At 44.8% G+C, this 14,413-nt stretch overlaps 1 protein-coding gene across 1 annotated transcript; it reads left to right on the forward strand.

The window, feature by feature from the left end:
• Nucleotides 1–1,945: 1,945 nt before the first annotated feature.
• Nucleotides 1,946–13,761, forward strand: LOC124553928 (zinc finger protein 2-like). Its single transcript, XM_047127950.1, has 2 exons — nucleotides 1,946–2,511; nucleotides 11,715–13,761. The coding sequence occupies exons 1-2, from the start codon at nucleotides 1,946–1,948 to the stop codon at nucleotides 12,550–12,552; spliced, it is 1,404 nt and encodes a 467-aa protein (XP_046983906.1). The 3' UTR covers nucleotides 12,553–13,761.
• Nucleotides 13,762–14,413: the final 652 nt, after the last annotated feature.

A 14,413-nucleotide genomic window follows, 5' to 3' on the forward strand; every position in this document is an offset into this window, starting at 1 on the left:
CAGTCACTTTTTACTAATATTTTGCTAGGACAATGAATTTCGGCAGCATGCTGCCATCATAAGGTGCATTATACAGTTACTTATACATCAGCTGATAATGTAGGTAACCATCAGCTGATGTATAAGTAACTGTATAACGCACTTGATGATCTCAGCATTCTGCCGAAATGCATTGTCCAAATAAAATATTAGTAAAAAGTGACTGCAGCAGTATAAAATTATTACACATAATGAGATCTGATGTCACATTCAATCACATCCCAGATGTTTTAGATCAGGTTCAGATTTGGCGAGTGTGGGGGCCGGCACAACAATGGGAACTCTCCACTGTATTCCTTGAACCACTGCGTCACATTCAGAACCTTGTAACACGGTACATTATCTTGTTGAAAAATGCCAGTGGCATCGGACAATATTATCATCAAGGGGTGAACAAGGTCTGCAACCAGTGTACATTACTCCTTGCCCATCAAGGTGCCTTGTCCGAACTCAATGGACCATTTGACGGCGACATAAATGTTCCCCAGAGAATAATGGAGCCACCGCCAGTTCGTCTGCATCCTGCAGTACAGGTGTTCAAATTGGTTCAAATGGCTCTGAGCACTATGGGACTTAACATCTGAGGTCACCAGTCCCCTAGATCTTAGAACTACTTAAACATACTAACCTAAGGACATCACACACATCCATGCCCGAGGCAGGATTCAAACCTGCGACCGTAGTGGTCGCGCGGATGCAGACTGTAGTGCCTAGAACCGCTAGGTCACACGGTACAGGTGTGAAGGAGCTGGTCTCCTAGAGCACGACAGACTCGGGTCCTCCCGACAGCACGACGAGGAAGGTATCGTGATTCCTCAGACGATGCAACACTGTGATAGTGGGGCAACATCCAACACCGACAGTCACGTGCCTGCACCAGTCGTAGTTGCCCAAGCTCTGGTGTTAATGTCAGGACACGCATGGGTCGTCGGTTGTGGAAGAGTGTTCTGCGCAGCTTGTGTTCAGATGGGCAGAGTTGCCCAGCCTTAAAGTCTGATATCGGTTCCACCACAGATCGCTGCCTGTAGTGTTTTAACAGTCTGCCCAACCTATGATGTGTCTCATGTGTCACGAGGGTGACTGCCCAACCCCACGACATCTGAAGACCGCTTGATCTCGGTTTCACCACGGATCGACGACACTCACCACTCCTCGAACACCCGAGAAGTCTTGCAGTTTCCGAAACGTTGGTGCTGAGCCTCCGGGCCATCGCAATCTGCCGTCGGTCAAACTCCTTCTAAATAATGGTTCAAATGGCTCTGAGTACCATGGGACTTAACTTCTAAGTTGATAAGTCGCCTAGAACTACTTAAACCTAACTAACCTAAGGGCATTACACACATCCATGCCTGAGGCAGGACTCAAGCTGGCCGGAGTGGCCGTGCGGTTCTAGGCGCTACAGTCTGGAACTGGGCGACCGCTACGGTCGCAGGTTCGAATCCTGCCTCGGGCATGGCTGTGTGTGATGTCCTTAGGTTAGTTAGGTTTAATTAGTTCTAAGTTCTATGCGACTGATGACCTCAGAAGTTAAGTCGCATAGTACTCAGAGCCATTTGAGCAGGATTCAAACCTGCGACCGTAGCGGTCGCGCGGATCCAGACTGTAGCGCCTAGAACCGCTCAGCCACCCCGCCCGGCAAAACTCCTTCTACACGCAGACGGCACACTCACCGATACCGAGTGCACTGTGCGTGTGTCTGACTGGTGGTCATTCCTTGCCGGTTGGCAGTGGACTGGTTTGTATCGATAGTAGGTCTGCGGTCGTAATGTCCTGGCTGATCAGTGTATTGTCGTAGTTTATATACAACGAACAACAAACTGTAGCACAGAGCAGGTGATGAGTACACGGCATCCTCCGTGCTTCTACGATCGACAGGCACAACTGAATCGGGCGACAGTCCTCCACGATGGAACCGGATCGGACAGTCGCGGAGCCTGCTCCTGCGAGTTTGGGCGCCCTGCTGAAGGCCGGGGACGGCGACATGGTGACTCTGGTGGCGGGCGACACGCGGCTGCTGGCTCACAGGGCTGTGCTCGCCGCCAGGAGCCCCGTGTTCGCCCAGATGCTGCGCCGCGACGCGCTGGAGGCCAGCGGCGGCCGGGCCTCCGTGCCGGACGTGGAGGGCGCCGTGCTGCGCCAGCTGCTGGACTGCCTGTACACCCTGCAGGTGCCGCCGCTGCCCGGCACTGCCGCCCAGCTGCTGGCCGCCGCAGACACGTACGGCGTGTCCGTCGTGAAGGCGGCGTGCGAGCGGCAGGTGGCCGCGCAGCTGAGCGTCCAGACAGCGGCCGCCGCGGCCGTCCTCGCAGTCCGGCACTCCTGCCACAGCCTCGGGCAGGCCGCCGTCGCCTTCATAAAGGACAACCTGGTCGCCGTGATGGCCAGCCCGGGCTGGGCAGACGCGATGCGCAGCCAGCCCGAAGACTTGATCGCAGTGAGTCGGCTGCTCGCTGAGCCACCGGCAGAAACCGGGTAAGCTCAATAAACGTCACATCTCTGTGTTGTCCATTTCCCTGTGTGTCTGTGTACATTATGTGGTCAAAAGTATCCGGACACCAAGCTGAAAATGACTTGCAAGTTCGTGGCACCTTCCTTCTGTAATGCTGGAATTCAGTATTGTGTTGGCCCACCCTCGATGACAGCTTCCACTCTCGCAGGCGTACGTTCAGTAAGGTGCTGGAAGCTTTCTTGGGGAACGGAAGCCCATTCTTCGTGGAGTACCGATGTCGGTCGCTGAGGCCTGGCACGAAGTAGACGGTCCAAAACATCCCAAAGGCCATCTATAGGTTTCAAGTCAGGACTCTGTACAGGCCAGTCCATTACAGGGATGTTATTGTCGTGTAACCACTCCGCCACCTGCCGTGCACTATGAACAGGTGCTCGATCCTGTTGAAAGATACAATCGCCATCCCCGAATTGCTCTTCAACAGTGGGAAGCAAGAAGGTTCTTAGAACATCAATGTAGTCCTGTTCTGTGATAGTGCCACGCAAAACAACAGGGGTGCAAGCCCCCGTCATGAAAAACATGATAACAACATAACACCATCACTTCCGAGTTTTACTGTTGGCACTACACACGTTGGCAGATGACGTCCACCCGGCATTCGCGATACCCACACCCTGCCATCAGATCGCCGCATTGTGTACCGTGTTCCATCAGTCCACATAACGTTTTTCCAGCATTGAATCGTCCAATGTTTGCGCTCCTTACTCCAAGCGAGGCGTCGTTTGGCATTTAGCGGCGTGACGTGTGGCTTATGAGCAGCCGGTCTCACCTCTCGTCTAACTGGCATAGTACTTGCAGTGGATCCTGATGCAGTTTGGAATTCCGAAAGAACCGAAACCGTATCGATATAAGTATATAGTTCTGGCAACAACTGCCATGACCTTCTGTGTGGATGCACACATATTCCCCGAACTCTTACGGGACTTGGTAAGAATGAGAGTGCTGGGGTGAGACACTACGAATGTAGTGTGTGGACATACAAGGTGAGAATGTGGGTCTCGCGGGAGGCGGGCGTGGGATAATCCCTGCACTCGCGCTATCCTCTGTGCCGTCGGTGGCTCAGATGGATAGAGCGTCTGCCATGTAAGCAGGAGGTCCTCGGTTCGAGTCCCGTTCGGGGCACACATTTTCACCTGTCCCTATTGATATAGATCAACGCCCGTTAGCAGCTGAAGGTATTAATATAATTCTAATTTCGTCCTAGACGGCTGCAGGTCATCATGTTCTTTCGGGCAATGCATGAAGTCGGCGTTGCAAAACATACCACAGGTGTTGTATGCGATTCAGGTCAGGAGCTCCAACGTTAGGCGGGTTATGGAGCCCCTTAGGAAAATAGCGGGTAGGTCGGGGAAGAATGCCAGTGTGCACTCGGTGTGCTTGCCGGGGGGTCTCGTCCGTAATGTGGAGGAGGCCCTTCCGGCAGCTATTGAACGCACTGGGTGTGACCGGCTGCAGATAGTAGCACATGTCGGAACGAATGACGCCTGCCGCTTGGGTTCTGAGGCCAGCCTTGGTTCCTTCCGGCGGCTGGCTGATTTGGTGAAGACAACCAGCATCGCACGCGGAGTGCAAGCTGAGCTTAATATCTGCAGCATAGTGCCCAGAGTGGATCGCGGTCCTCTGGTTTGGAGCCGTGTGGAGGGTCTAAACCAGAGGCTCAGACGACTCTGCGACTATAATGGTTGCAAATTCATCGACCTCCGTTATTGGGTGGAGAACTGTAGGGCCCCCCTAGACAGGTCAGGCGTGCACTACACACCGGAAGCAGCTACTAGGGTAGCAGAGTACGTGTGGCGTGCACACGGGGGTTTTTTAGGTTAGAGGGACCTCCCCTTGGGCGAAACGATAAAATACCTGACGGCTTACCAGAGAGGACATTATCATCGTTGATAAAGAACGCCCGTCCTCAGAGACCAAAAACAGGAAAAGTCAACGTAATATTGGTAAACTGCAGGAGTATACAGGGCAAGGTTCCTGAATTAGTATCTCTTATTGAAGGAAATAGTGCGCATATAGTATTAGGAACGGAAAGTTGGTTAAAACCGGAAGTGAACAGTAACGAAATCCTAGACACAGAATGGAATATATACCGCAAGGATAGGATAAACGCCAATGGTGGAGGAGTATTTATAGCAGTAAAGAATTCAATAATATCCAGTGAAGTTATTAGCGAATGCGAATGTGAAATAATCTGGGTTAAGTTAAGTATCAAAGGTGGGTCAGATATGATAGTCGGATGCTTCTATAGACCACCTGCATCAGCAACCGTAGTAGTTGAGCGCCTCAGAGAGAACCTGCAGAACGTCGTGAAGAAGTTTCGTGATCATACTATTGTAATAGGGAGAGACTTCAATCTACCAGGTATAGAATGGGATAGTCACACAATCAGAACTGGAGCCAGGGACAGAGACTCTTGTGACATTATCCTGACTGCCTTGTCCGAGAATTACTTCGAGCAGATAGTTAGAGAACCAACTCGTGAAGCTAACGTTTTAGACCTCATAGCAACAAATAGACCGGAACTTTTCGACTCCGTGAATGTAGAAGAGGGTATCAGTGATCATAAGTCAGTGGTTGCATCAATGACTACAAGTGTAATAAGAAATGCCAAGAAAGGAAGGAAAATATATTTGCTTAACAAGAGTGATAGGGCACAAATCGCAGAATATCTGAGTGACCACCATCAAACGTTCATTTCTGAGGAAGAGGATGTGGAACAAAAATGGAAAAAATTCAGAAACATCGTCCAGTACGCCTTAGATAAGTTCGTACCGACTAAGGTCCAAAGCGAGGGGAAAGATCCACCGTGGTATAACAATCATGTACGAAAGGTACTACGGAAACAAAGAAAGCTTCATCATAGGTTTAAGAGTAGTCGAATCATAGCTGATAAGGAAAAGCTGAACGAAGCGAAAAAGAGCGTAAAGAGAGCAATGAGAGAAGCATTCAACGAATTCGAACATAAAACATTGGCAAACAATCTAAACAAGAACCCTAAAAAGTTTTGGTCATATGTAAAATCGGTAAGCGGATCTAAATCCCCTATTCAGTCACTCGTTGACCACGATGGCACCGAAACAGAGGACGACCGAAGAAAGGCAGAAATACTGAATTCAGTGTTCCGAAACTGTTTCACTGCGGAAAATCGTAACACGGTCCCTGACTTCAGCCGTCGCACGGACGCCAAAATGGAAAATATTGAAATAAACGATATCGGAATTGAAAAACAACTGCTATCACTTAGTAGCGGAAAAGCATCCGGACCAGACGAGATACCCTTAACATTCTACAGTGATTATGCTAAAGAACTTGCCCCCTTTCTATCAGCAATTTATCGTAGATCGCTGGAAGAACGTAAAGTACCTAGCGACTGGAAGAAAGCGCAGGTCGTTCCCATTTTCAAGAAGGGTCATAAATCAGATGCGAATAATTATAGGCCTATTTCGCTTACGTCAATCTGTTGTAGAATAATGGAACATGTTTTGTGTTCTCGTATTATGACGTTCTTAGATAATACAAATCTCCTTCATCATAACCAACATGGATTCCGCAAACAGAGATCATGTGAAACTCAGCTCGCCCTATTTGCCCAAGAAATTCACAGTGCCGTAGACACTGGCGAGCAGATTGATGCCGTATTCCTGGACTTCAGGAAGGCATTTGATACGGTTCCGCACTTACGTTTAGTGAAAAAAATACGAGCTTACGGAATATCGGACCAGGTTTGTGATTGGATTCAGGATTTCCTAGAAGAAAGAACACAACATGTCATTCTTAACGGTTCAAAATCTGCAGATGTAGAGGTAATTTCGGGAGTACCGCAGGGAAGCGTGATAGGACCTTTATTGTTTACAATATACATAAATGACTTAGTTGACAACATCGGTAGCTCCGTGAGGCTATTTGCAGATGACACGGTTGTCTACAAGAAAGTAGCAACATCAGAAGACTCGTACGTACTCCAGGAGGACCTGCAGAGGATTAATGCATGGTGCGACAGCTGGCAGCTTTCCCTAAACGTAGATAAATGTAATATAATGCGCATACATAGGGGCAGAAATCCATTCCAGTACGATTATGCCATAGGTGGTAAATCATTGGAAGCGGTAACGACCGTAAAATACTTAGGAGTTACTATCCGGAGCGATCTGAAGTGGAATGATCACATAAAACAAATAGTGGGAAAAGCAGGCGCCAGGTTGAGATTCATAGGAAGAATTCTAAGAAAATGTGACTCATCGACGAAAGAAGTAGCTTACAAAACGCTTGTTCGTCCGATTCTTGAGTATTGCTCATCAGTATGGGACCCTTACCAGGTTAGATTAATAGAAGAGATAGACATGATCCAGCGAAAAGCAGCGCGATTCGTCATGGGGACATTTAGTCAGCGCGAGAGCGTTACGGAGATGCTGAACAAGCTCCAGTGGCGGACACTTCAAGAAAGGCGTTACGCAATACGGAGAGGTTTATTATCGAAATTACGAGAGAGCACATTCCGGGAAGAGATGGGCAACATATTACTACCGCCCACATATATCTCGCGTAATGATAACAACGAAAAGATCCGAGAAATTAGAGCAAATACGGAGACTTACAAGCAGTCGTTCTTCCCACGCACAATTCGTGAATGGAACAGGGAAGTGGGGATCAGATAGTGGTACAATAAGTACCCTCCGCCACACACCGTAAGGTGGCTCGCGGAGTATAGATGTAGATGTAGATGTAGAACCTGTGCAGCCCAATCCACCACAGCGATATTTTTGTCGTGTAACTACTCCGCCACAGGCCGTGCAATATGAACAGGTGCTCGATCGTGGTGAAAGATGCTGTCGACATCACTCAGTTGCTCTTCAACTGGGGAGCAAGAACGTGCCTGAAACACCAGTGTAGGCCTGTGCTGTGATAGAGCCACGCAAAACAATGGCAGCTAGCAAGCCCCCTCCATGATAAACACGGCCAGACCATTACACCACCGCCTCCGAATTTTACTGTTGGCACTACACACTCTGCCAGACGATTTGCACCGGGCATTCGCCGTACCCACTCCTGCTATCGGATCGCCACATTGTGCACCCTGATTTTTCACTGCACACAAAGTTTTTTCCACTGTGCAATCGTCTAATGTTTACGCTCCTTACACCAATCCAGGCGTCGTTTGGCATTTACCGGCGTGATGTATGGCTTATGAACAGCTGCTCGACCATGAAATCCAAGTTTTCTCACCTCCTGCCTAACTGACATAGTACTAGCAGTGGATCCTGATGCAGTTTGGAATTCCTGTGTGATGGTCTGGATAGATGTCTGCTTATTACAAAATGGTTCAAATGGCTCTGAGCACTATGGGACTCAACTTCTGAGGTCATCAGTCCCCTACAACTACTTAAACCTAACTAACCTAAGGACATCACACACGTCCATGCCCGAGGCAGGATTCGAACCTGCGACCGTAGCGGTCTCGCAGTTCCAGACTGTAGTGCCTAAAACCGCACAGCCACTCCGGCCGGCCTGCCTATTACACATTACGACCCTTTTCAAATGTCGGTGGTCTCTGTCAGTCAACAGACGAAGTCGGCCTGTACGCTTTTGTGCTGTATGTGTCCCTTCTCGTTTCCACTTCACTGTCAGATCGGAGACAGTGGACCTAGGGATGTTTAGGAGTGTCGAAATCGCTCGTACAGACGTATGACGGAAATGACACCCAATCACCTGACCACGTTCGAAGTCTGTGAGTTTCTGCAGAAGGCTCCACTCTGCTCTCTCACGATGTCTAATGACTACTGATGTCGCTGATATGGAACACCTGGCAGTAGGTAGCAGCACAATGCACCTAATATGAAAAATGTACGTTTTTGGGGGTGTCCGGATACTTTTGATCACATAGTGTAATTTGCCATATCTGACGTTTCCATGACGTAAATAATGACCTGTACAAATATCAGTTGCAGGGAAGCAGGTAGTCAGAGTAATCTTCATTCCCGTATCAGTACTACAGTTTTGTGTGTTGCGTATTTCTCTATCACTTTCTTGGAAGATGCATGCAGTATGCCTACAATGAATATAACAATGCTAGTTTGTTCTCCCCTAGTAGTACAGTGGAAACTGTACGACTTTTAAGAAATATCCTAGGCTCCACGAAGAACGTTCTCATTTGGAGCTTGTATGGAAGGCATCCAGCAAAGAAAATGATGTGAGTACATGTACAGAGGAATGTAGCTGCTTACACCACACGGCCACTTCACAAGACAAGACATAAACATAGTCCTCAGAGCAACACACGGTACTGGTGTTTCCTTTCCATTTTCTTCCTCTTTCTGTTCACTTGTTCCTCAGGATGTGTGCCGTACTTTGTTACACACCATTCTATTAGCGACAGGGAAAATGTTTTAATGGATGGAACGATATACTTGCTTCTTGGAGGAGCAGCCATCAAATCTGTACCCACCTACCTCACTTAAATTCATCTGTACTGGTATTAATGGCCGTCCGGTAATTAAACAATGTATCCTTCTAACAGAACTTTCCCCATTCTATCAAATACAGCTACTGATTAATATCCGACGTCAGTATTGGTCGGTCCTTCAAATCCAAGTTCCTTTGTTGTATACCAGCTCACAGTATACATACTCTTTTCAAGAATAGTGTCTATTAATTCTCACAATCTTTTTATGTTTCAAATATGTTTAAAAATTTATTCAGTACTTCATGAGCCCTGTAGAAAACTGGAATTTTTGTCTTTGAAACTCTGTTGCCTACAATGTGTCACCTATTTCTCATTTAGTTGTATCTTATCTTTTAATCTTCTGTCACAGTCTCTAATTTTGGCGTTACACTACAAAGAAAAGCAATGTTAAAAACAAAATGTATTAATAATAAGATATATTGTAAGGGGTGCCGTGGTGCTGTGTATTAACTTCAAACGCAGATCTATCCTCATTCACAAATAACGTTTGGAAGTGATCTTGATAGTTTTAAACAGAATCCATATGGTAATCTGTAACGGTCATCTTCTTCAGTGCCTCGGCCTTCGCACACCACTGCACAGTAGTTGTCTCCCTGCTTACAACAACACCCGTCTCCTATAAAACTTCCCATTCACATTGTCTGCATGTCCACTCTTGGCTTTGTCCAGTGCCAGTCATAACTAGCCTGCCAGAAGAAAGTGCCAGAAATCACAAACGATAAAACAGATACTCCCATATCACAATTTCAGACATGAAAACTGAAAATTGCGGCACGTCCAGTAAGGTAATCGCCTTTTGACATATGGACATCTCAAATGGATGTATGCATAAAATACTGCCCCTACACGACGCATGGTCCACACAGCTATTAAGACTTCTTTCCACGGCTACGTCTCCACGATGATTAGCCGCATTCGTAAATTCCATGTTTGATGCCAACGTCATCGAAAATTCTTTCAAAGTTCTTTCCACTTGTCAGCATTGGGCATACCAAGTTAGCAGAGTGACTTACTTGCCATAACTGCTTAGTCCAATATTTCTGCTCTCTGTCTGGACTACATGCCGGTCCCGTATCTGATGTCTTCTCCAAACACAACACTAATGTCAATATAATAAACACAAACACACACACACACACAAAGAGAAATACTGTCCATTGATTATCTTTTAGCTTCCTGGCATTGGCCTGTATCGTATCCTCATTGATTGGAATCACAGCTGACTTAAAGAACTCACATTGCGAGTCTTTACAGAACTACACTTTCCACGTTGCCTTGCGTAGCCTCTTTGTCATTATTTTCACTCACATTGACTAACTCATTCTGCATGATATCGTCTAATTCCAAACCGGAGATTTTCATTTCATTGACTACAGAGACACAACAGAACTTTTAATTACACTGGCGTAACAACAATTAAGTGAAACTTCCTGGCAGATTAAAACTGTGTGCCGCACCGAGACTCGAACTCGGGACCTCTGCCTTTCGCGGGCAAGTGCTCTACCAACTGAGCTACCCAAGCACGACTCACGCCCCGTCCTCACAGCTTTACTTCTGCCAGTACCTCGTCTCCTACCTTCCAAACTTTACAGATGCGTGAGTCGTGCTTGGGTAGCTCAGTTGGTAGAGCACTTGCCCGCGAAAGGCAAAGGTCCCGAGTTCGAGTCTCGGTCGGGCACACAGTTTTAATCTGCCAGGAAGTTTCATATCAGCGCACACTCCGCTGCAGAGTGAAAATCTCATTCTGGAAACATCCCCCAGGCTGTGGCTAAGCCATGTCTCCGCAATATCCTTTATTTCAGGAGTGCTAGTTCTACAAGGTTCGCAGGAGAGCTTCTGTAAAGTTTGGAAGGTAGGAGACGAGGTACTGGCAGAAGTAAAGCTGTGAGGACGGGGCGTGAGTCGTGCTTGGGTAGCTCAGTTGGTAGAGCACTTGCCCGCGAAAGGCAAAGGTCCCAAGTTCGAGTCTCGGTCCGGCAGACAGTTTTAATCTGCCAGGAAGTTTCATATCAGCGCACACTCCGCTGCAGAGTGAAAATCTCATTCTGGAAACATCCCCCAGGCTGTGGCTAAGCCATGTCTCCGCAATATCCTTTCTTTCAGGAGTGCTAGTTCTGCAAGGTTTGCAGGAGAGTTTCTGTGAAGTTTGGAAGGTAGGAGACGAGATACTGGCAGAAGTAAAGCTGTGAGGGCGGTGCTTCCGTGAATTTCACACTCAAACCAGTGCAATGGCTACTGCAACACTACTTACTAACTGCACTTCTGATACCCCAGTCGCTAACACATTGGTATGAACACCGTTTGATAATAATGGCACCATATGAGGCAGATATAAATGTTATTGCCATTTAAATTTCTTGATGGATTTTGTCCTGATATATTTATCTGTGCTGTCTATTAGTTGCCATATCACCCTGACAAACTGTTGATTCTTGTACGTACCTCTCAGCTGTATTTTATTTTGTACAATATTTTGTTTGGTGTGTGAAGGACTGCAAGAGACAACCCAGCAGAAACTGTTTCTAAACAGTTTAGCTAACAAGTAATTGTACCGTGTTACATTCTTGGTGAGGAGATAAATGAATACAACGTATTTTATGCGTACTTGAAATGCTTTCCTATTATAGTAAAGAATTTGTTGACAGCTGAAATATTTATTCTCTGTGTCCAGGAAGATGCGTACTTACTCCATAACTATTCATGCTACAGGATGAATGAAACGATCACTGAGGCTGGTAACATCTTATTGGAAGAAATTTACCAACAAGAACTGACCAACGATAAGCTGGACATCACTGTGGACAATTCGACGCACATTGCTGGAAGTGATTCTGTGGGACAAGAATTTTGTACTCGTGATAGCTCATTTTGTATTAGAAACAACTGCGGCTTAAAGGAAAAGGAATTCAAAGAGTTCACCTGTAGTTCATGCCAGCAGACCTTTTCATCTGGACATAAGCTTGACGCTGACGGTGTTCATCCAACTCCACATACCTGTACACGGTGTGGTGAGGTATTCTCCAATAATGGTAGCTCAATCACGCATTCCACGAAGGCGCCAGAACTTAGTGAAAAGAGATTTCCGTGCGACAGAATCACTAATGTATTTCGTAACACCCAGTCTCATGAAGTAGTGTGTGATGCTGAGAGATCACACAGATTTGATTCTCCTAACAAATCCTTTTCTACTGCAGGTAACGTCAACCTACAGGCATCTGATAATCATGAGATACCCATTACTCAATCAGATCATCTCAAGAAACGAGCTGTAAAACGTACTAGTCGAACTGTCCACAAATGTGATACTTGTGGGAAATCCTTTATTAAGTCTAGTAAGCTCAAAACTCATTTACGAACACACATTGCCAAGAGAACATACAAATGTGAAGTTTGTGACAAATCCTTTACCAACTCTAGTTATCTCAGAAAGCATACTTTAATTCATTCTGGCAAGAAACCATACAAATGCGACATTTGTGGAAACTCATTTACTAGATCTGATAGTCTCAGGAGGCATTTCTTAAAACATATTGATGAGAGACCATAAAAAAGTGACATTTGTGGGAAATCCTTAATTAATTCTGGTAATCTGCAGTAGCATACCCTAATAAATGCTTGTGGAGGACCAGAAAAAATCCTGGAAATATATTTGGGTGAAATGCAGTTCATTGTCTCGTAATCTGAAGGTCAGTGCCACAGTTCATAAGAGAGACCCCACAAGAAGAACATATCAATGACGTAAACCATCTCACTATCGTAGAGACAGGTGTCAGAAATAAGGATGTTAACTGCAATGAAAGATTTAATACTGGTTTCCGCAGCCTGTAGATCATTGTTCATTTTGGGGAAACCAAATAAAGCCTTCGATATAAATCCCATATTAAGGTTTGTAATTTGTGTGATAGTGCAATTCTTTGTAGTGTAGGAGATTAAGAGATTTGGTTGTTTTGAAATATATTGTTTTGTTTGTGTTCTAAATGAAAAATGTGCTGAATAGTATTTACAGTAATGTATATGTCTCATATTAAATATGGAAAGGCAGATCATTGATTTAGAGATATTTCTACTTTAAGTCATAAAATTTTACTGCTTGCAGCATTTTAGAAACCTGAATTAACTATTTGCTTCATTCTTGAATGAATATTACTATTGCTAAACTATTAAGATAATGTCCAAGTTTTGTACAAGACATGCAAGCCCTGAAATATACCCATATGCTCAAAATTTCCAATAATATATGGATATAGTTGCTTTGTACTTTAACAAATTATATTAAAGTTATTCACTATACAAATACAGATTCCATTTATACCATAATATTAATGAAACGATGAGAAGATGATTTGCAGTAAAGTATAAGGGGATCAGATATAACACGAATTAAAATTTTTCTTGTTGTGGCATAGTACCCCATATTGATATTATCAGACTGTATTTTTTTAAAACTTTATGTATATTTTTATGTAAGTTTGTAAGTTCTGTGACCAATGTTGTGTATGTAAGTATTTTTATCATACCCTTTTTTATATTTTTGTAAATATATCTCCACATTATACTTCCAATGATAGTTTCACGAGTTTTTTTCACAGTTGCCATGACAACTTACTGTGATATGCACACACTAATTTGAAATATCAGGGCTGTGATGACATGAAAGGACTCCTATATTGTTGCCAATTTACATTAAGGAATGATAGACCTGTTCTTTTAATGTTGCTAGCATAAAGCTTAAGTATCTGTTCCTTTTGTATGTAATAAAGAAAAACATAATAATTGTCAGGATACTTTTTGTCATCTTTGGAAAAATAGAGGGAATTCAAAAATTCCTTATGAAGTTTTAAATTTATTGTAATTTTCTAGTGGTAAGGTAGAAGATTTTCCTTCTCCTATTAAAATGAGGAAAGAACTAGCAATCACCTAAAGATTTCCAGTGGCAACAAAAAACAAAGAGGTTATTTACAGGTAAAGAAGAAATACAATGCCACATTTTTCTTCACCAAGATCCTGCCGTTTATTTGGAACAGTATTTAAGAATTACGACTTGCCATGTACTCTTCGGATTTACTGTACCATGTAAGAGTGCTTTGTATAAAAATGCTAAGGCATGTCAGGTAGACAAAAGAAACTGCTCCGTAAAACTAAAGTGGTTTTCTAATAAAACTAGACAGTAATATAATAATTAGGTCTGTCAATATCAAACACACAATAATGAATGTCTGACTATTGCTGGTGTATTAGTTTTTATACAGTAATAGTTTCTTTCCTGTTACACACATTTCTTATTGTTGTGGTATGTGTTCAACATAGCTACCTCTCTCTACCTTGCTATAACAAAACTGACTACACATGTGTGACTCTACAGACACAGCTGTCAGGTTATCCTGGTGCCTGTTCTGCAGACTCGTGGC

Source organism: Schistocerca americana, chromosome 11 (assembly GCF_021461395.2).
Source record: "Schistocerca americana isolate TAMUIC-IGC-003095 chromosome 11, iqSchAmer2.1, whole genome shotgun sequence".
Lineage (NCBI taxonomy): Eukaryota > Metazoa > Arthropoda > Insecta > Orthoptera > Acrididae > Schistocerca > Schistocerca americana.

Excerpts from the sequence above, each read along its gene's own strand:
- LOC124553928 (XM_047127950.1), top strand. The coding sequence starts at position 1,946 with ATGGAACCGGATCGGACAGTCGCGGAGCCTGCTCCTGCGAGTTTGGGC. Across the intron at positions 2,512-11,714 it reads GAGCCACCGGCAGAAACCGG|GATGAATGAAACGATCACTG; the intron begins GTAAGCTCAATA and ends TTCATGCTACAG.